Below are 21,750 nucleotides of genomic sequence, written 5' to 3' on the forward strand. Positions count from 1 at the left end.
CGTGGCTCCGTGCCTTGGCTTACGAATCTATAAAAGGACATAATAATGTCCAAACCCTAAAAGCAACAGCTGTATCCACAAGGTTGCTGGGTGAGTCAGCTGCCGTCCGCCCCACGGAGCGCTTGGCGGGGTGTGGACAATGTGATGGAACCGGGCCTGACACCCAAGGTCCCTGCGGTGCAGGCGGTGATGCCTGTGAGAACGGCGGCCAGTATTCCGGCCTTCAGCCAGCCCCGTTCTCCCTCCACAGTCTTCCGATTTTGTGCCTTTGACATCTGCCTCAAGAGAGTATTTGCTTTTAACCAGGCTTGTTTGTGTTTGCCCCTCCCAAGGGCCCCTAGTGTTTGGCGAGCCCATTGCCGCCAGCCTGGGGACCGATGGCACCCATTACTGGAGCAAGAACTGGGCCAAGGCTGCGGCGTTTGTGACCTCCCCTCCCCTGAGCCCGGACCCCACCACGCCGGACTACTTGACCTCCCTGCTGGCCTGGTGAGACCTGTGAGAATGTGGGGCTGGGGGAGGCAGCTGGGGCCTTTGGAGGCAGAGAGTTAATGGCGGGAATCCGCAGGCTGGTTTGGACTCATGATTATAGAGGAGGCTCTGCCCCGTGCTCTGAAAGGACAGCGCTTGTGTGGCTTACAACAGGCCTTCAGGGACCTGAAGATCTGTGGCGTCCAGTGACTGTTCCATTCACATCTATTGACCTCCTCCTGTTGAGCCAAGCTACTGTTAAGCACCTGCTCTGTGGCAGGCTCCATGGTGTATTGGGAAGCACTCAGGATTAGGGATGGAGACAAGGCTGTGTCACCCTGGACCTGGGACATCACCCGTAACACCTCTTGGTCCCCCTCATTTTACTCAAAGCGGGAGCAGACAGTACCTGTGGCAGAGCTGCCTATGAGACAGTGCAGGAAAACGACCTGGAACCGAGGGCTCCAGAAGTGGCCGCTGCTGCCTCTGCTGCGCACCTGCTGTGGTGCACGCACACCGTGCAGCCCAGCACCTCAGCCCCTTCCCTTCTGTTAGCCACCACGAGGGACGAGCACTTAGCAATAGCAAGGCCACACAGCAAGCCTAAGTGTCCAGGCCGCTCTGGAAGCAGAGATGCATGCTTAGAACCCACCGGGAGGTTTGCAGAAGGCTTTCTGGAGGAGGTGGCATCAAGACTAAGGCTCGGGGATGCGTAAGAGTTTGCCCAATAGGGGAGGATAAGACGGGGCTTCTTGGCAGAAGGAACCTTGGAGGAGGGGGCAGCGGTGTGCACCCACGTGGAAATCACTGTCCCCCTGATGATACAGAAACCCTTGACTGGCATAGCCAAGGACTTACTCAACATCTGCAGTCCGATGTCTGGTGGGCAGCTCACGTTTACAGAGAACTGCAGATCTTCCCCCGTAAAGCTGCCACCCCCGCAGTCTGGCCCGTCTCAGGAAATGCCAGGAACACGGACCAGAGGCCCTGGAGTCTGACAGTGCCTCACCTGTCTGCTGTGGCCATCCTGGCTCAGGCCACCGTCCTCCCTGGCTTCCTACTAAGCCTTTCTGTTTCCACGCAGGCCCACCCGCCCGCTACCCATCACAGTCTGCTCTCAGACATTTAGAACCTAGGTTAGATCGAACACCCCTCTGCTCGGAACCAGTAAGTCCTCTCCCGGTGAAACCCAAGTCCCCACAACGTCCCACAAGGCAGAACTCAATCCGGTGCACATGCCCTGACCAACCTCCCTCCCTGGGCCTCCTCTGCCCTTGGCTCCCTTGGTCCAGTCCCGGCTTCATGCTGACCCTGAACCCCAGGCAGGACCCTGCCTCAGGGCCTTTCCACTCATGGGAACCCCTGGCTGGTTCTCTCTTTCTTAGACACCACATGGTTTGCTCTATGACTTCCTTCAGATCTTTGCTGGAAGGCTCCTTCTCAGTGATGTAATTTTCTGATTATCCTCCTGATAACGGCATCCCCAGCCTGTCCCCAGCACGCCTCACCCCACCTGCTTTAGTTGAATCCCTGACACTCGCTCTGACAGCGCCCATGTGCCCCATTTGCCTCTGCTTATTGCCAGTCTCCTCCATCCCTCAGTAGAGCTGACACATGCAGAAGCTCTCTCTTTCTGTTCTTAGATGCACTCCCTATGCCTTAAATTGTACCAGGCACTTAGGAAGCACGCAACACAGTTTTGTTGAATAAATGAGTGAAGATAACTTCTAAATATATTCCTCTGCATTTAGGTAATGGCTAACATTTCCTGGGCCTCTGGATTGGAGGACAGCCTCACCCTCTTCACCCTTCATTTAGAACCACAAATAATGGTCCATTCGTTTTTATATTTTATTTTATTTTATTTTATTTTTTGAGACTGAGTTTTGCTCTTGTCGCTCAGGCTGGAGTGCAATGGTGCAATCTTGGCTCACTGCAACCTCCACCTCCTGGGTTCAAGCAATTCTCCTGCCTTAGCCTCTTGAGTAGCTGGGATTACAAGGGCCCACCACCACGCCTGGCTAATTTTTTTTTTTTTTTTTTTGGTTTGTTTTTTAGTAGAGACAAGGTTTTGCTGTGTTGGTCAGGCTGGTCTCGAACTCCTGACCTCAGGTGATCCACCTGCCATGGTCTCCCAAAGTGCTTGGATTACAGGTGTGAGCCAACACACTCGGCCTCTTCCATTCATTTTACTGTCTTAGGTGTTCAGCTCAGGGCACCTGATGTATCAAAGAGTATATGTTTTTGAAACAGTTTTTGAAACACCAGGGGATGAAAGGGTAAATCCCAGTGAACTTGTGCCACTTTGCTATAACCAGTGAATAGTGTTTGTTCTGCAAGTACAGCACAAACACACTGGCCAGCCCTTGTGCCAACTGCCTTGTGTCAAGAAGACAAATGTCAGCACACATTTCTCGCTTTGTAACATGCAGAGCATGGGGCCAGTGATATCCCTGGGACTTGTGAGGTGTGCAGGCACACGCTGGAGAGTTTCTCTGTTACCCACTGGCTTCCTTGTCTATTCGTTCATTCACTGGCTGCACTGCATGTACCTGTCTGAAGTCGGGATTTGCCTTCAAAATGAACTAAGGTCTGAACTCCACCTTGTTTTGTCCTTGCCAGTGGGGACTTGCAGGTCACAGGCAGCGGCCACTGTCCCTACAGCACTGCCCAGAAGGCGGTGGGCAAGGACAACTTCACCCTGATCCCCGAGGGTGTCAACGGGATAGAGGAGCGGATGACCGTCGTCTGGGACAAGGCGGTGGTAAGGCTGGATCTGTTCTCAGGAGCGTTCGAGAAACACCCTACCTGCCCTGTGAAAGCCAATGCATTACGCACGCTGGGTTCTTAAAAGTTCCCTTCTTACATGGAGGCAGAAGCAGATATACTAGGAGGGCGCAGGAGGGAACGCGTAACTTGTGAGAAAGTAGCTCAAGTCCAGGAGAGGCCTCTGCATTCGCGGATGTCACCCTTGTCCTTTATATCTTAAGATTGAAAAATGTTTTGTTTTGTTTTGTTTCCCAACCACGTCTTAGTTCATGTGAAAATGGCTCTGGGCCGGGCGCGGTGGCTCAAGCCTGTAATCCCAGCACTTTGGGAGGCCGAGACGGGTGGATCACGAGGTCAGGAGATCGAGACCATCCTGGCTAACACGGTGAAACCCCGTCTCTACTAAAAAAAAATACAAAAAACTAGCCGGGCGAGGTGGCGGGCGCCTGTAGTCCCAGCTACTCGGGAGGCTGAGGCAGGAGAATGGCATAAACCCAGGAGGCGGAGCTTGCAGTGAGCTGAGATCCGGCCACTGCACTCCAGCCTGGGCGACAGAGCGAGACTCGTCTCAAAAAAAAAAAAAAAAAAAAAAAAAAAATGGCTCTGTAACTCTGTGTGTATGCCCGGGCACACGTGTTAGGAGTTGGGGTGTGGAGTGGGTAGAGAGAAGAAGAGCTGCAGAGGAAGAGCTGGGTTTCACTCTGATCACTGACCTGAAACCAAAGATTTTTATCTTCTGTTAAACTTGGGCCTGGTGACATGGACAAGATGTCATCGTGGCTCTTGTGTCAACATACCTCTGTGCGGTTAATTAAATGTCCTCTCTGATGAGGCTGGGCCCCTTGGGGTTCTTGACGATGGCACGTTTTTAGCTGGGAGAGGAGAGAATTCCAAGCCTTGCAAGGACTCCAGCTGGCAGGCTTCCATTTGTGCCCAGCCACCCCTCCTCCTGGCCCCATTATGAGATGCTCTTCTCATCTGTGGGTCTTGCCTTTAGGCTACTGGCAAAATGGATGAGAACCAGTTTGTTGCTGTCACCAGCACCAATGCAGCCAAGATCTTTAACCTGTACCCAAGGAAAGGGCGGATTGCTGTGGGCTCGGACGCTGACGTGGTCATCTGGGACCCCGACAAGGTGAAGACCATAACAGCCAAAAGTCACAAGTCGGTAAGTCCTGGCCTATTTGTGCTGCTGAGATAAGTGATTCTTCACTGTAACCATTTTAAAAGACTAATTAAAATGATTTATGAATTTTCCACCTAGAATGTGATCTGATACATAGCCTGACTGGAGAGACTGGGAGGAGGGATTTGAGCAGGCTCAGTTAAGCTGCTTCTCCTTCTCTCTCTGTCCTGCCCGTGGATGCACGCGTTGCCAGCCATCTGATACTGCTTCTAATGTGTAAGCTTCAGGGCTCAGCGAGGGAAAGTATTAGGTCTAAGGTTCTCCATTTAATTATCAAGCTAGAAAGGATTTTATTTGGTATATTAGAAAACTCCCACTCAGTTTTGCGGCTGGCTGCTCATAGACAGGAAAAGTTTGGCCCTAAAGTGCATACTTTTTCACATTCCATGCCTATCATTATGGGCCATTTCTGCTTTGTATCTTATATGCTTTTGATTTCTCCACTCATCCAGCAACCTACCAAAGATGCATGCACAGAAAGGGCGCGTGCAGAGACGGCAGAAGAGACCTGTGCCTCCCTGAAGGGCTTGCTTTAACACCTTGTGCACGGCCAGCAGTGGCCTTGGGTCTGGATTAACAATTACACGCACAGACCCAAGAGGCCACAGTGGTCCCTGGCTCACTGGAGTCTGTGCAAGCACACAGGCCAGAAGCAGGGCATATGCACACCGTGATGGAGCTGCAGTGGGTGTTCCCATAGTCCCTGGGCTCACATACTGGAGAAGGAGACCACAGATATGGGGACAGGACGCCAGGCACAAGGAAGTTTCATAAGAAAGCCACAGGAAACACTTGTAGCAGCTCATGGGCATGGCCCTGGAGTATCCACTTGGCTGCAAGAGACACGGCCTACAGAAGCAGAGGTCTTAGCTGCTCACTGACCTTGTCCGGCTCACCAATCCAGGTCATTCTTACAAGACACAATGCTCCCTGGTAACACTTGCTTCTCACAGTCCCCATCTCCGGGGAACAGGGTGCCTGAGATCATCTTCTCATGGAGAAAGGTTTCTGCCACTCACATGTACAGTCCAGCAGGGCATGCAATTCTACTATTTATTATTATGAATTATTTCATGTGTGTACACACTGCTTGGGGTCTGTGCACATAGGAGAAGCAATGGGAGAACATCTGAGAGGGTCTTGTCAGTGACAGGGTGTCTTGGTCCATTTTGTGCTACTGTAATAGATACCACAGACTGGGTAATTTATAAAGAAAATAAATTTATTTGACTCATGGTTCTGGAGGCTGGGAATTTCAATATTAAAATGCCGGCATCTGGCAAAGGTCTTCTTGCTCAGTTATCCCATGGCGGAGGGCAGAAGGACAAGAGAGGACAAGTGTGAAAGAAATATCAAGAGGACGCTGAATTCACTTTTATAACAAGCCCAGTCTCACAATAACTAACTCACTCCTGTGATAATAGCATTAACCCATTAATGAGGGCAGAGCCTTCATGACCTAATCAGCTCTTAATGATCTCACATTTTAGTAATATTGCAATGGCAATTAAATGTCCAGTTGAATTTTGAGGGGATATTCCGACCATAGCAGAGGGTGTGCACTCCCACTGCCATCTGGCTGTGGGAGCTGCTCCTTGCTTCGTAAGGTGATCCTCATCTAGAAAGGAACGTGAATGTCTGAGTTAGCCAGTCAAAGGTCAGCAGAAGAGGACCCAGAAGGAAGTAGACTGAGCTGGGATTGTCTCACTATTTCAATGTGGGATCAGGGGCCACACCAGATTCCATGCTTAGGAGTGGGCACTCCTGGATTATCATCACAATCCAGCCAAAGACTGTTTTGTAGTTACTCCGTGCTTAGCATTCTCCATGCGTCATCTCATTTAATCCTCAGGATCTTCTAAGTTAGGTATGTTGTTATTGATAAATGAGAAAATGGACAGACAGAGGACATGTGCGTTAAGTTTCCTCTGGATGCTGTTACAAAGTGCCACAGGCTGGGTGGTTTAAACAAAAGAAATTTTGTCTCTTAAAGTTATGGAGGGTAGAAGGTGAAACCAAGGTGTTGGCAAGGTGTGCTCTCTCTGAAGGCTCTGGGAACAGATCCCTTCCAGGCCACTCGTCGTGTCTGACGTCCCCCGCAGTACTTGGTTCCACAGCGTGTAAGGCATCCCTTACATCTCTGCTTCTGTCATTGCCTGGCCTTCTCTGCTGTGTCTTCTCCTTTTGTGGATGCCAGTCATTGGATGTTGGGCCCACCACACCCCAGTGTGACCTCATCTTAACTAATTACACCTGCAAAATCTCTGTTTCCAAATAAGGTCATATTCTGAGGTCATGGGGGTTAGGACTTCAACATATCTTTTTTTGGGAGCACGATTCAACCCATAACAATATGTAATATACCCAGGGTACCCATCTGGGAGGTAATTGTCTTCAGGTTAAACTCGGGGAAGCATCTCTTCTCTGCGTGAGGCAAGATTTGAATTATTTTCAGAGCAACAAGAGGGCAACTGAGGATACCATGAAGTGGTTTGACCAATGGATTTTGTCTGTTTCATTTTCTTTGTCCAAAGCAATGCCATGCACATAATTGCAATTTTTTTCAGAACATGGATTGAGAAATGTTGTTAGAGGTTAGTTTTGTTTTTATATGTTTTTTAAAAATTACTTTTAACAATGAAGAGAGATCATTTCTTGAATACTGACCAGTGATTAGATTTTAGATCTACTTTTCTATAAAACACACCTTTTATTCTTTCCTATCGTTGTGGAAAACATTCACGTCAAAGTGCCACGTCATGGGTGTGCATACATATTTGTATATCATAGACTATCTGGATGTTTTAAACTTTCTTATCAAGATATAATTCACGTACCATAAATGTCACCATTTTCAAGTGTACAATTTAGTGGCTTTTCGTACATTGAGAAGGTTGTACAATCATCACTAATTCCAGAAGGTTTTCATCACCTCCAAAAAAACAAAACCCTGTGCCCATGAACAATCAGTCCCCCTCTCCCTCCCCCATTCCCTAGCAACCAGTAACCTGCTTTCTGTTTCTGTGGATTTGCCTATTCTGGACATTTCATAGAAATGAAATCATCCAGTATGTGGCCTTTTATGTCTGGCTTCTTCTACTTAGCATCATTTTTTTGAGGATCATCCATGCTATATCATGGATGGGTACCATGTTCCTTTGATGGCTGAATAATATCCCCTTGTAGGGAGGAACCATGTTTTGTTTATGCACACATCAGCTGACTGGCTGCTTTTCAAAGGGTGTAAAAGAAACCAGTCCTTCCTGGAGGGAACCAGGGAACAGGGGCTCATGGATGGGAGAGACAAGAGGTTTTTTAATCACGGTGTTTTGTGTTGTTTAAATTTTTACATTGTTTGTATATTACCTTTAAGAAAAGAAGGAATTGACATTTAAAATTTGGTGGTGTTGTGAAATGCAGGGTGTGGCATTTGTGATAGGACCGGGGCCTCCTCACATCTCGCAGCTTGAGACTCTCACCACAGCAAAGCATGTTCCTCACCCAAGCGTAGGGACAGCAGCCCAGATCCCCATGGGCTGGCCAGTTTCAGCTGGGAGATGGGTGACTGGTTCCTTGCACCACCTCTCCGTATTCACAATTCACGTTTCCCTCGGCACAGTTATGAATCACTCCATAGTGGAGCCCCTTTAGGGTGAGGGAGAATTAGGTTAGCAAATGCTGACGCTGGAAATGCACTGTCTGCCTGGGTCCTGTGAGGCCGGCACAGTGTCAACAGCTGTGTGTAGGAGACGTGATTGCCTGGAACCCCCAAGAATGCACCTAAAAATCATCAAACACCATCAGATTACAAACCAATATAAAGAATTGATAGTTTTTCTGTGGAAGAATCAAAAAATCACTTTGGAAAATAGAATGGAAATCAAAATCCTATAATAGCAATAAACACTAAAGACTTGGTCTGGCATAGTGGTTCATGCCTGTAAACCCAGCACTTTGGGAGGCTCAGGTGGGGGAACTTGAGGCTAGGAGTTTGAAACCAAACTGGGTGACATAATGAGACCCTGCCTGTACAAAAAAATAAAAAAAATTAAGCAGGCATGGTGGTGCATGCCTGTAGTCCTAGCTACTTGGGAGGCTGAGGCAGGAGGATTGCTTGAGCCCAGGACTTGGAGGCTGTTGTGAGCCATGATTGTGCCACTGCACTGCGGAGTGAGACCCTGTCTCAAAACAAACAAACAAACCAAAAAAATAAAAAACTAAAGACTTACATAAATTCAAGGACCTTTACACTGAGAAGATTCAATATAGTGAACATATCAGTTCTTTCTAATCTAATCTATAAATTTGATGTGATCCCATCAGAAAATTTAATTATTTAGCTAGGAAAGCAGAGTTCCCAGATGGGAAATGTGAGAGTAGCTGAAATAGTTCTGAAAAAAGGGAAGACTGGGCTGGGAGTGTCAGTCATCCTAGTTATTAAAACATGTCATAAAGCTGCAATAAACCAAACAGTTTGGCATGAGTACAAGAAAAGAGAGCCAAGGAATAGACTGACTGCCTATGAGAATTTGGCTTACAATAAAGGAGACAATTAGAATTGGGAAACGATAGTTACTCATCCAAATGTGTTAGAACACCTGGCCCATGATGCTTAACATCTCTCTGCCCTGCTATTTACTACCAAAGAAATCAAACCATGGATCAAAGATCAAGATAAAATTAAACTATGAAAGGATTAGAATAAAACACACATTTTTTAAAAAAATGATAATTTTGAAGGGGAAAGGATCTTGCTAAGCAAGACACAAAACGTAGAAATGGTAAAGGAAAAGAATGGTCCGTTTGACCATTGACTACATAAAAAATATACAAAATAATCTGTGTGGCAAAAACAATTACTTCATATGAGTTCCAGACACAGAGGACCAGGGAGGGAGGAAATATTTGCAACACACATAACAAAGGATAAATTCTTTAACATTGAGTGTGTACTTTTAGAAATCAGTAAGAGTGGCAAGACCCTGAGAAGTAGAACAATGTGCAAAACGGAGTGACACAGTAAAAAATATAGAAACGGCATGTATTGATTTAAAAAGAGACCCAGTCTCAGTCACAAATGCAAATAACAACCTAGAGATAGTATTTTTCACCTGTGCCAGCAACTGAGATCAGGAGTTTAATATACAAAGATACTGTTTACCAAAGGCTGTCAGGTAGGCTCACAGAGTTTTGTTGGAAATGGAAACTAGTGTTGTCTTTTTTTGGAGGGCAACTCTATCAAAGGCGAAAATCCATTTACTCTTTGGCCCCAGACTCCACATCTCAAAACATACTCATGTGTGCAGATTGTGGATGCAAAGTCTGTTTCAGCATTATTTTTAGCAAAGGCATGGCAATGACCCAACTGTTTATCCTTGGGAACTGGGCATATAAATGGTCGTACATCTTCCTGATGAAATACGGTATAGCAATGTAAAAGTGTTTTGTATGTGTGCTGATATGGAACAATTGCTGAGGTAAGGAAAAATATGGTGAGAAATGTCTGTGTAGAGATGTGTATGTCAGACAATTATTCATGCCTTGGACATACCTAGAGATACAGAAGAAACTCTTCAAGGCATATGTCTCATACTCAAGTAGAAGACAGATTTACCTTTCTATCAAATATCTTTTTTACTATTTGATTTTTTTTTCAACCATATATGTGACCTACTTTTAAAATAATAAATAAAAGCAGTTGGCTGGTGACAGTTGACACACAAGTTCAAGTATTCACTTGAAGTGTGATGGAAGGAACATATGGGTTTTATTTTTTGTTGTTGTTGTTTTCTGGAAGCAGAGTCTCACGCTATCCCCCAGGCTGGAGTGCAGTGGCGTGATCTTGGTTCACTACCTCCGCCTCCCAGGTTCAAGCAGTTCTCATGCCTCAGCTTCCTGAGTAGCTAGGATTAGAGGCATGAGCCACTGTGCATGGTCAAATGTATGTTTTAAAGGAAATGTTATTTTGTCTTTCAAATTAGCAGAGAAAGAAAAAAATGGCATTATCCAATGCTGGAGGGCGCTAACATGAAATGTTCCCTTATTTTTTTTTTTTTTCTTTTTTTTGAGACGGAGTCTTGCTCTGTCGCCCAGGCTGGAGTGCAGTGGCCAGATCTCAGCTCACTGCAAGCTCCGCCTCCCGGGTTCACGCCATTCTCCTGCCTCAGCCTCCCGAGTAGCTGGGACTACAGGCGCCCACCACCTCGCCCGGCTAGTTTTTTGTATTTTTAGTAGAGACAGGGTTTCACCGTGTTAGCCAGGATGGTCTCGATCTCCTGACCTCATGATCCGCCCGTCTCGGCCTCCCAAAGTGCTGGGATTACAGGCTTGAGCCACCGCGCCCGGCCAAAATGTTCCCTTATTGCTGATACAGTGTCAGTTAGTTTCATCCCTTGGGAAAATAATTTGCCCATAGGGAACACATGCTTTAAAACAGCTCATATTATTTCACCCAGTCATTTGATTTTAGAAACCTATCCTAGAGAAAAAAATATTTTATTTAAAGAGACATTTTAAATAAAACAAAGAACATTGTATTTATTTTTATGTCCAGTATAGTCAAAGCAGCCACACTGCATAACCCCAGGGGGACCCCCTTCCTGTTCGTGATGCCACAGAACAATATTGATTTGATTATAGAACGCTACCAGCAGCCTACATGCCCAACAGTGAGCTGTTGGTTACATACATTGTGGACCATACAGTGGAATATTAGACAGTCAATAAAAGGTGTTTTTAGAGAGGAAAAAAAAAAACACTGGAACACGCTTATGATATAATGTTAGGCAAAATCGCTGTTATGAACAGCTCGGTTGGAGCAGAGCAAACCCTGGGAAGTAACGCTGAGGCTGTTGGTGCAGGCAGTGGAGTACAACATCTTCGAGGGCATGGAGTGCCACGGCTCGCCACTAGTGGTCATCAGCCAGGGCAAGATCGTCTTTGAAGATGGAAACATCAACGTTAACAAGGGCATGGGCCGCTTCATTCCGCGGAAGCCATTCCCGGAGCACCTCTACCAGCGCGTCAAAATCAGGAATAAGGTCAGTGTGTCTGTAGGGGAGCGGGCCCACCTGTGGGACCAGAGCCGACAGTGTCTCTTGGAGAATTGAGATCTGACATGTGCAGAGTTAATAATGTCATCACTCTGGGAACCTCCCTTTCCTTGTCTGTTAAGTGGGTTGAGACGCTGGCCTGGGCTCCTGTCTGAGGACAGGAGTGAGCATCAAATGAGGACACGCAAGTTCCAGGGCTTTGTAAACTGTAGAGGGGTGTGCACCCTTGAGGGTGGGTGGATCATAGGAGGGATGCTTACCAAGTTACTCTGGGCGCTGTCCTGCGTCATCGTAAGCAATCCTGCCCACCCACTGGAGGTGCTGTGATCCTTCTGTTGCAACCCAGAGCCAGGAAGGACTTAGCCAGAGTCACAGCCCAGAAACCCTCGGGTCTGGCCCTTTGGAGCAAGGCGTTATCCCTGGCGTCTTGCAGGCAGGGCTCCCTTCAGATCTGCCCTTTCTTCCTGTCCTTCCTCCCTTGACATTTCTGCCCTGTCATTCCTTATCTTCCTTGAACAACCTTAGCGCTGACCTCAGGACATCTATCAAAGGGAAGGAGCAGTCTCTATTCCTAACTTCAGAGCAACTCAGAGGAGGGAATTTTTTTACAGCTGAGATAGACTCCCACCCGTAGCCAACATCTTCCCTAGCCAGGCCCTCCCATCCCCATGGCACCTGCTTTCCCCATGAGACAGCTGATGTTTGCCAGAAAGGCCAGCTTAATGTGTGTGTGTGCACGCGTGCATGTGCATGTATGTGTGCATTATGTGTGTGTTATGTGTGCACGTGTGTATGCAGGCATATGGGGATGTGTGTGCATGTGTTGGAGTGTGTGTGCGTGTGTGTATATGCGAGTATGGGGGGCGCTGTGTGTGTGTGGGCATGTATGTGTGTGTGGGCATGTGTGTACGTGTGTGTGGGCATGTGTGTACGTGTGTGTGGGCATGTGTGTACATGTGTGTGTGGGCATGTGTGTACGTGTGTGGTCCTGCTCTTTGTGTGCTTTATAAGTGGCACCAATTGAGATGGAAAAGTCCAGAGGCCTTCCTGCATTCCCAGGCTCCAGCCCCAACTGTGAGGCTCTGTGTCTGGTTTTGGTCCCTCCTCAGCTTCCATAAGGTGTAGCACCCAAGTCAAAGACACCAGATTGCACAGATGCTTCGCACCGGATGGAGGAACAAGGGATGGGGCAGAAACAAGTCAGATCCGGGACAAGGCCAAGCACAGGCGACAGGCCACTTGTGGACAGGGGGACTCCTGGAAATCCCTGGCTGGGACACCCACCGAAGAGGCAGAAACAGCCCTTGGCGGGCTTCATTTCCTTCTTGGTCTGAATCTGAGGCCTGCGGTTAACTGTCTGCTTCCGTGAGAGCAGATATGTGACCCCAAACGCCAAGACAGCAGTTTGCAGGAGCAGTAGGACCAGGGGTCCCATCGCACGGGGATTCCTTCACGCCTGCAGGAGCTAGGCCAGGTGAGGGAGAGACCTGCACCAGAGCCTGCCTCTGGCCACCTGAGCTTCAGGGAGTGATGAAGGGCCTCACCCAGGAAGCAACGCAAAAGCCACAGAGAAAAGCGGACAGGATACAATGAGGCCCAGGGAGTCAGGGAGCAGGGCTCCAGGGACAGAGGGGAGGGCCGTCAACGTGATAGGCAGGTGGTGGGTCTTTGAACTTAGTGCTAAAATTGAGGCTTCCTCCTATGGGGAGGCAGGAACCCAGAGTTGGGGATCAGTGTGCTGTCACCTGCTATGGAGAAGGAGGGAGCCGGGGCTGGGGTCAGGACACTGTCACCTGCTGTAGAGGGTGAAGCCCCGTGTTGGGGTAGGGCGCTGCCACTGACCCATGGTGGGACCCTGGGCAGGTCCCTGAACACATGCTGTTCTCCAGTGCCTGGAGCAGGTGCCCTCCCAACCTTGGCCACCCTTGAGGTCACCTGGGCTGCTATCGGCAGTTCCTAGCGGGCTGACAGCCTCCTGCCTGGAAGCCCTGCTGCTTTCATGGTCTCCGCCCCCATAGCCCTTTCCCAGTGGGGCTGGGGCTGTGGTTCTGTTGTCCTCCTTCCCCATCCTCCTGCAGGCTGGTGCGGAGGTGTGCTCCCCACAGTGTCCCCAGCCCTGCCCCCCACAGACCTGGCCCACTCCTTGTCCCTCTGTACTGAGTTTTCTCCCTCCCTGTCTCACCTCCCCACTTCTTCCCCCTTTCTGGAACCATCTTCCAACAAACTACCTGCCCCCTGAATCTTTGCCTTGCCATTGACTTCTGCAAGAACGTACATGAAGATGGGGCCTTTGCTGCTGTGTGTCTGGGATTCAGAGGTCCTTTCCGGGGGTGGGTAGGCGGTAGTGTCAGGGAAAGCGATTTCTTCTTGGAAGGCATTTGGGGTCCTCCTGCATGAAGCTTTGTGTGTATGTGTATGAATGTGTATGTAAGTGTATATACGGGTGTGTATATCTGAGTGCGTATGTGTGTGGGCATGTATGCATGTGTATACATATGTGAGTGTATGCCTTTGAGTGTGAATATCTGTATATGTGTTTCAGAGTGTGTGTGCATGTTCACGTGTGTATGCTACTGTGTAGGCATATTTACTGCATGTGCATGTGTATATATGTGCATGACTGCATATATGCGAGTGCATGTGGTGTGTGCTTCTACGTATGTGTATGCATGTGGGTATGTATATGTGTATGTATGCATGCTTGTGTGTATGAACGCCTGTGTGAGTGTGGGTGCATATGTGTGATGTGCACATGTCATACGTGTGTGTGTTGTGTATGTGTGCATGCACATTCGAAGTGACCTCAGGTTTCTCTCTCACCCACAGGGCTCTGCTTTGTCTGCCCAGAAAGGCACAGGTGCACAGTGTCGATCAATCACACTCTCCCATCCTCTGTTTAGGTTTTTGGATTGCAAGGGGTTTCCAGGGGCATGTATGACGGTCCTGTATACGAGGTGCCAGCTACACCCAAATATGCAACTCCCGCTCCTTCAGCCAAATCTTCGCCTTCCAAACACCAGCCCCCGCCCATCAGAAACCTCCACCAGTCCAACTTCAGCTTATCAGGTAGGAATGAGTGGCGGCCCAGGCTCCCCACATGTGCAGCAGTTCAGGCCAAGTCCTTCCTGCTGCTCCTGAGGAAATGGACACGTGGCCTTGGACACTAGATGAAGAAGCAGGGAAGGGAGTATGCCCTGCCCGAGCCTGTTCTCACTAGTGGGGCAGAGTGGGCTGGTATGGTCACCAAGCAGAGGGGGGTCCATGTTAGGGGGGCAACATGGTGGTACCTGACCTGGGTTTACAAAGAGTGGCACCAAAATTGTCCCAGTACTCATCCTTACACACACTGGGAACATTTTCACTCTTCCTCATGAAGGTAAACATGAAGTGGTGGGGATGAGCAAGAGATGGGAGTAGCTGCCATTTGCAGGGCGTGTGGTCTGCGCACGTCTTTAGCCTGTTTGCCCACTGTGGTGTTGTACTTTCATAACCCGTGATCTTATTTTATCCTCACTACTCCATAGAGTGACATTATATCTATTTATTTAAAGAGGAAACTGAAGACCCAAGAAATTCAGTATCAAAATACCAGGACTTGGTGCTCAACAAATGTGTGGGAACAAAATTAGATACCTACTTGATCCCTCCTGACTTTCTTAAGGCCCCAGGGCAGTGTGTCTGCAATTTCGACAGATGGCCACATGAGGGCAGGCACGCACACGTTGAGAAAGTTAAATTGGAATTTTGTCCTGCAAACTCTTTGAGGCGTTGCATGGGTTCCACACTGTGCTAGGTACTAAGCCTATGGTGATTTTTTTTCTTAGAGGGCCAGATAGCAAATACTTTAGGCTTTGCAAGCTAAGAGGCAACATCTAGGATGTCAACATCTAGGATGTTATATTCAATAGCCATTTGAAAATGTACAAACTCTTCTCAGGTCATGGACTGTACAGAAACAGACGGTGGGCTGGATTTAGTCAATGGACCAGCTTGCTAACTCCTGGTCAGGAAAGGCGATATACTTAGCAAAAGAGAGAGTGGAAGGGGCAAAGAGAGAGAGAGGATGAAGTATCAATTTAGGTTGTGTGGTGGCAGAACCTCTCATCCATTCAGGAAGTGTCTGATTCAGTGATCAGGCAGAGGGGGCATGAATCAGGGAAGCCTCCCCATTCATCTCACTCTCCATAAGACTTTCATGGAAGAGCTTCCAGTGTTTAATATTTTTGTACAAAATGGAACCTAAATAGAATGCTAATAGTCATGTGATGCTCAATCAGCAAAACAGGGATTGGCTTCAGTCCTGGGAAAAGCTGTCTGGTTGCCAACAAGACACACGCTCTCAAGGAGTTTGCAAACTGGACCTCTTCTCTGAAGTTATGCAATTAAACGTTGCTCAATTGCAATTAAACATGGACAGAAAATCCTCCTCCCCATTGTTCTTAGAACAAGAATAACAATGAAGTTAAAAGCCTCCTGGAAGGGCCACTCCCCACCCTTGTTCTCTCAGTTTCACTCTTAGTCCTCCTGAGGCCCACAGCACCACTGCTCTCAGCCAGCCTCAAGGCAGGTTGATAGGTGACTTCATTTGGTACCAACAGCACAGATGCTTTCCAACATCAGTAAAAACCTCACAGATGCCGTTTTTAAATATCTGCATATTGTTACATATAGAGCTGTAGCATGGATTAGTGTCTGTTTTTGTCCATTTACATTGCTATAAAGGAATACCTGAGGCTGGGTAATTAAACAAAAGAGGTTTACTTGGCTCACGGCTCTGCAGGCTGTACAAGAAGCATGGTGCCAGCATCTGCTTCTGCTGAAGGCCTCAGGCTGCTTCCAGCATGGCAGAAGGCGCAGGAGAGCTGGTGTGTGCGGAGATCATATGGCAAGTGAGGAAGACAGAGGAAGAAGGCGGAGGCGCTAGGCTCTTTAACAACCAGCTCTTCTGAGAACTAACAGAGCAAGAATGCACTCATTACTATGAGGCTGACGCCAAGCCATTCGTGAGTGATCTGTCCTTCATGACCCAAGCACCTCCCATTAGCCCCCACCTCCAACTTTGGGGTCAAATTTCAATACGAGGTTTCCAGCAGGTATTTTCAAAGTACAGACACGTAACCAGCAAGGTACAGATGGTTATAAGGAAAAAGGTACTAAGTGCTAGGCCTGATTCCAGGCCTTTAGGGGATTCTCGTATTGCAAGAAGACATATACTGTCTACCAGTGAAACAGTGGGAGAAAAGAAAAGTCAGTACTCTGAACCAAATTCTTAGTGGCTTACATAGACAAATGAATGTCAGAGTTGGAATGGGCTTGTCTAGTCTACTGTTCTAATTGTGCTGAAAAGAAAATGAGGCCAAGGGAGTGGGGTGGTGTCTTACTCCAAATTGCCCAAATTCAAGGCATTACTAAATTACTAGTAATTCAAGGAATTACTAAATTCAAGACATCACTAAAACTTGAGTCTCCTTCCTGTTGCAGGTGGCAACTATGTGGGGCCAGTGTTCTGCAGCTAGTAAAAAGAATTCACCAAGACCGTTGTAGGTAAAGAAAGTCAGATTTATTAGAAAAAGTATGAAAGGGTGCAGTGGGTAGGTCAGCGAGAAAGGAGCTGACTGCAAGGAAACAAAGGCTTGCTGGAGATTGTATAGGATGGTGCTTGTGCTGTGTACTGAAGAGGGCTTTGTGCAGTACTGATAATGCTGTGGATGCAGTGAGCTAACTTACGTTTTTCCGTTAGCCAAGGGTCTGGTGATAAGTTGCGTGCAGGAAGACTGTGAGTTATTTGTGCAGGAAGGCTGTGTTCTAGACCATGAAGAAAGGCAGACTTACAGCTTCTTTGCTTTTATCTTTTTGCTTTTCCTTGGTTCCACCAGCTGAACATCCCCTCCCCGATTAGAACTCTATACTTCCCACCTTTCAGCATTATCCATCTTTCATGATTTACTCATTTAATAGAATGTTTGTTGAGCTCCAGGCACTGGGTTTGCTGCTAGAATTTTACATCTTTATGCAAGAGAATACATAAAATTAGAATGAATGGTTGGTTTTGAAAGTTTAAAATTAAGAACCTCTGCACACCGCACGCCCCTCCAGATCCACCTATTGCCGAGGGAAGTAAATCCAGCTTGCATAGTTCACATGCACGTGCACACACATATGCACATGCATATGCAAATGTGCACACACAAAATATGTAAAATACCTTTGGAGTGTGGGACACTGTGCCTAAGAGCACGGGCTTTGAAAACCAACCAGTTTGGGCTTTAATCCTGGCTTCCCCACCCAACACCTGTGTCCCGCAGGACACGTGGCCTGAGCCTCAAATTGCTCACCCGTAAGATGGGAGTACAAACACCCCCTTCATAGTATGATTGTGTGCCCTAAATGCAGTAACATGTTAAAGCACCAAATGTGTGCCTGCACACAGTAGGCACTCAGTAACTTGTTTGATCACCTGTCTCAGCAATGTCAGATTTTACTGGGGACTTTGACAAGAACAACACAAGGTGGTCAGGGCTGAAGGAGGGAGAGCCCAAGGACTGAGGGGCACAGAAGAGGGAGCAGTGGACTCTGCAGAGGCCAGGGGGGCTTCCCATGGCTGGTCCTGGACTGAGCCCTGAATGAAGGTCGGTCCAGTGGAGAACACCTGAAGACGGGGAGGGGTCATGGTTTCTGCTAAGGTGCGGGGCATGGCAGAGTACATGGCCTCCAGGAACAGCGTGGAGCTGATGTTAACCGATCCCATCCAGCAGCGACTGGCGCTCTCTTTCAGGTGCCCAGATAGATGACAACAATCCCAGGCGCACCGGCCACCGCATCGTGGCGCCCCCTGGTGGCCGCTCCAATATCACCAGCCTCGGTTGAACGCGGATGCGCAGAGGAGCTAGCGTGAAGGATTCTGGGAATCATGTCCATCCCTTTTCCTGTCAGTGTATTTGAAACCCACAGTTTTAGTTGGTGCTGATGGAGGGAGGGGGAAGTCGAAGGATGCTCTTTCCCTTTTCTGTTTAGGAAGAAGTGGTACTAGTGTGGTGTGTTTGCTTGGAAATTCCTTGCCCCACAGTTGTGTTCATGCTGAATCCACCTCGGAGCATGGTGTTTTCATTCCCCCTTCCTAGTGAACCACAGGTTTTAGCATTGTCTTGTTCTGTCCCTTCCACTTCTAACTCCACTGGCTCCATGATTCTCTGAGTGGTGGTTCCTTTGCACCCTGTAGATGTTCTAGGATAGTTGATGCATGTTACTAAATTACGTATGCAAGTCTGTGAGTGCGTCTGAGGGGACATCGCCAAGGACTGACTGAGACACGATGCCGAGACCTCAAGCCCTGAGAGACAGTCCCAAACCTCTTGCAGTGAAGATGTTTACTCATTGCCCCCACCTCTGGTCCACACTAGAAAGAAGCTCGCCCCACCCCCACCCGTGAGATCCGTGAATTCTCGGAATGGCAGGGGAAGCCTTGCACTAGGTTGCAAAGAAGCATCCTCCACATCCTGTGTCAGAAACCCTGGTCTCCGTGGCACTTGTAACTCACCGTGCTGTCTTCTGGTCTGTGTGTGTTCTTCAAGCCAGCTCTAGGCTTCAGGCCGAGCCAGGTTCACACTCAGAAAGAGGTCTCCCCATCCCCATTCGGGGCTGACAATGGGGGGGGGGTGATGGCTGCCCCTGGGTGGCCTGAGTCCTGGTCCCTCCGAGGCAGTTGATGGGGCAGTCAGATTTTTAAAGTTTTGTACAAAGTTTTCCTTTGTAATCACTCCCATTTTTACTTAACAACCAACTTGTTGTGGCTCTTATTTCTGAATTCAAAGCTTGTGAAAAAATAAAGAAAATGAACTGCCCACTGACCTGACTGGGGCACTTTGATTTCAGTGGTAGTATCTGGATTGTGTACAAATACTTGGCAGTCCCCCCACATGGTAATGAATGGTGGCGGCTGCTTCCTGAGGACTCACTCTTACAGACTGGTGGATGTGGGGGTGGGAGGAGAGGTTTAGTTCATGACTTCTGAAGGCTGAGTTCCTGAGACCCAAGGAGGAGAAGAGAGGGAAGATGGCTGATGGGCGGGCTTCCACAAAATAGGCTCAACTCTTGCATCTATTCCATTCTGTTTGGCCTTTACTGGCTCTCTTTCTTCTTATATTGTATGGATCAGCCTCAGACTGGAAACTTCAGTCTCCTAAACTTCACATTTATTCCCTCCATTTCCATGAGCTAGAGATACAATAAAGGAGGGGCAAAACACCAGGCAAAGTTGCTTGCTTCCATTAGCTATTAGTAATAGTGATGACAATGATGGTGGTGACAGTAATGATGGTGGTAATGGTGATAATAGTGATGACAGTGATGGTGATGATGGTGACAATAGTGGTGATGATGGTGATGATGATGATGGTGGTGTTGGTGATGGTGATGAAGTTGGCGGAAATGATAAATACATGGGTTAATATCTGTGTAGTGCTTGCTATATGCCAGGTGCTCTATGAGGTAGGGATTATAATCCCCATTGTACAAATGAGGAAACTGAGTCAGAGTGAGATCAATAACTTGTCTAGGATCACACACTTAGGAAGTGATGGGACCAGGATTTGAATCTAGGACCCAGGCACTTTGGGCCCTAGTCCAAAGCTCCTTGCTCCTAATTACTGAGCTCCAAGGACATTTGAGGCAGATGGCTTTGGATGGCCTGCTCCCATATCAACTCAGTGCTTTTCATGTGTCCTTCTCCTCCCCTACTCCTCAGCTTCGTGTGGATACCTTCGTTAAGGTTTAAAGAAGTGCTGGCTCAGGGTCAGTTATAGACTTCCTTGAAACAAGGTTAACTAACTACTGAGAAAGACCAAGAATGGATGGTAAGGATTTTTGGATGGAAAGACCAAGAATGGATGGTAAGGATTTTTGGATGGAAAGACCAAGAATGGATGGTAAGGATTTTTGATGTTCAGCTTTGGCCCATTTGGACTAATAAAGGGAAACTTCCAGAAGAGTAAAGTTAGCAGGATGAAGTTATCCAGTCTGCTCTCTGGGCCTCACCTCCTCAGTCCTGTCAGGGTGGAAGTGGAAGCAGAAGCAGCCCTAGCACCTTCTCTAAGACAGACTCTGATGGGGTGCTTGCCTGACTCCCAGGTCATGGGAACCACTGTCCAGCCAGCATAATCTGGAGCCCATGTCGAACTTCAGGTTCCCCAGCACCTCCAAGAGGCACAGTTACCGGGGATAGGAGACCTGGTGGCTCAGATAATCCTTAGTTCTTGACGACTAAGCTGCAACACTCCTTTTAAGGCATGTGACTTCCTTTTACCTCTTGAGATCTTGGAAGGAGGGAGAGAGAGTTTCTCAGAAAGTTTTAGAGGAAGGCTATTTATTCTCATTCATTCATCTGCACCCCAATTCTTTTAGCCATGTCACATAACATACTCACAGGCCCAGGGACTAGGATGTGGTCATCTTGGTGGCAGGGATGGCGAGGATTATTCTGCCTACCACAGTAGTCTTCTAGGTTTTCTCTATAAGTTTAATTTTTCACATTTAGGTCTATGAGCCATCTCTCAATAATCTTTATGTACAATATAAGGTAGGACTGAAGGTTCTCCATCTCCCATATCATCTCCCATTGACCCAACACCATTTATTGCGAAGACTATTCTTTCCCCCATTAAGATGCAGTGGGGCCTTTGTTGTAAGTCAGGTGATTATATCTGTGTGGATCCTTCTGATTCAGTGGTCCAGAAGTGTGCTGCCAAATCAATGTTGAACAATGGGTGAAGGTGGGTGGGGTAGAAAGCCCTTGTTTGTAGTGTTAGTTAGGTTCTGTGAACCCCACTTCTGGTACCAATTTTCTGTCTTAGTCCGTTTTGCATCACTGTAACTGAATACCTGAGATGGGGTAGTTTATAAAGAAAAGGAATTTGTTTCTTACAGACTTTGAGACTGAGAAGTTCAAGGTTGGGGTGGTGGTGGTGCATTTGGTGAGAGCCTTCTTGCTAGTGGGGACTCTGCAGAGTCCTAAGGCAGTGCAGGGCATCATATGGTGACGGGGCTGAGTGTATTGGTTCAAGTCTCGCTTCGTCTTCTTATAAAGCTGCTGGTCCCACTCCCATGATAACCCATTAATCCATTGACTCATTAATACACTAATCTATGAATGAATTAATCCATTCATGAAGGGAGAGCCCTCATGACCCAATCACCTCTAGCAGGGCACACCTTTCAGTACTGCCACATTGGGTATTAAGTTTCAACGTAAGTCTCTCGCCATGGCCAATTTCAACC

At 47.8% G+C, this 21,750-nt stretch overlaps 2 protein-coding genes across 6 annotated transcripts in view; one reads left to right on the forward strand and one right to left on the reverse strand.

The window, feature by feature from the left end:
* CRMP1 (collapsin response mediator protein 1) overlaps positions 1 to 19,325 on the forward strand; it is a 71,986-nt gene extending 52,661 nt beyond the window's left edge. For both annotated transcript variants that reach the window (XM_045392117.2, XM_005554449.3), the window contains exons 9-14: positions 333 to 489; positions 3,094 to 3,235; positions 4,238 to 4,408; positions 11,287 to 11,466; positions 14,379 to 14,544; positions 18,254 to 19,325. In XM_045392117.2, the coding sequence (XP_045248052.1) occupies positions 333 to 489; positions 3,094 to 3,235; positions 4,238 to 4,408; positions 11,287 to 11,466; positions 14,379 to 14,544; positions 18,254 to 18,345 (908 nt within the window). In that variant the 3' untranslated portion in view covers positions 18,346 to 19,325. The remainder of the gene's footprint in view (positions 1 to 332; positions 490 to 3,093; positions 3,236 to 4,237; positions 4,409 to 11,286; positions 11,467 to 14,378; positions 14,545 to 18,253) is intronic.
* The window catches only part of EVC (EvC ciliary complex subunit 1), a 103,079-nt gene continuing 97,493 nt past the window's right edge, over positions 16,165 to 21,750 (reverse strand). For 3 of the 4 annotated variants that reach the window (XM_065544763.2, XM_074039412.1, XM_065544759.2), the window contains one exon: positions 16,165 to 16,430. In XM_065544763.2, the coding sequence (XP_065400835.1) occupies positions 16,304 to 16,430 (127 nt within the window). In that variant the 3' untranslated portion in view covers positions 16,165 to 16,303. The remainder of the gene's footprint in view (positions 16,431 to 21,750) is intronic. The other variant, XM_065544761.2, reaches the window with a different exon arrangement.

The sequence above is a fragment of the Macaca fascicularis genome, chromosome 5, assembly GCF_037993035.2.
Source record: "Macaca fascicularis isolate 582-1 chromosome 5, T2T-MFA8v1.1".
Taxonomy (NCBI): domain Eukaryota; kingdom Metazoa; phylum Chordata; class Mammalia; order Primates; family Cercopithecidae; genus Macaca; species Macaca fascicularis.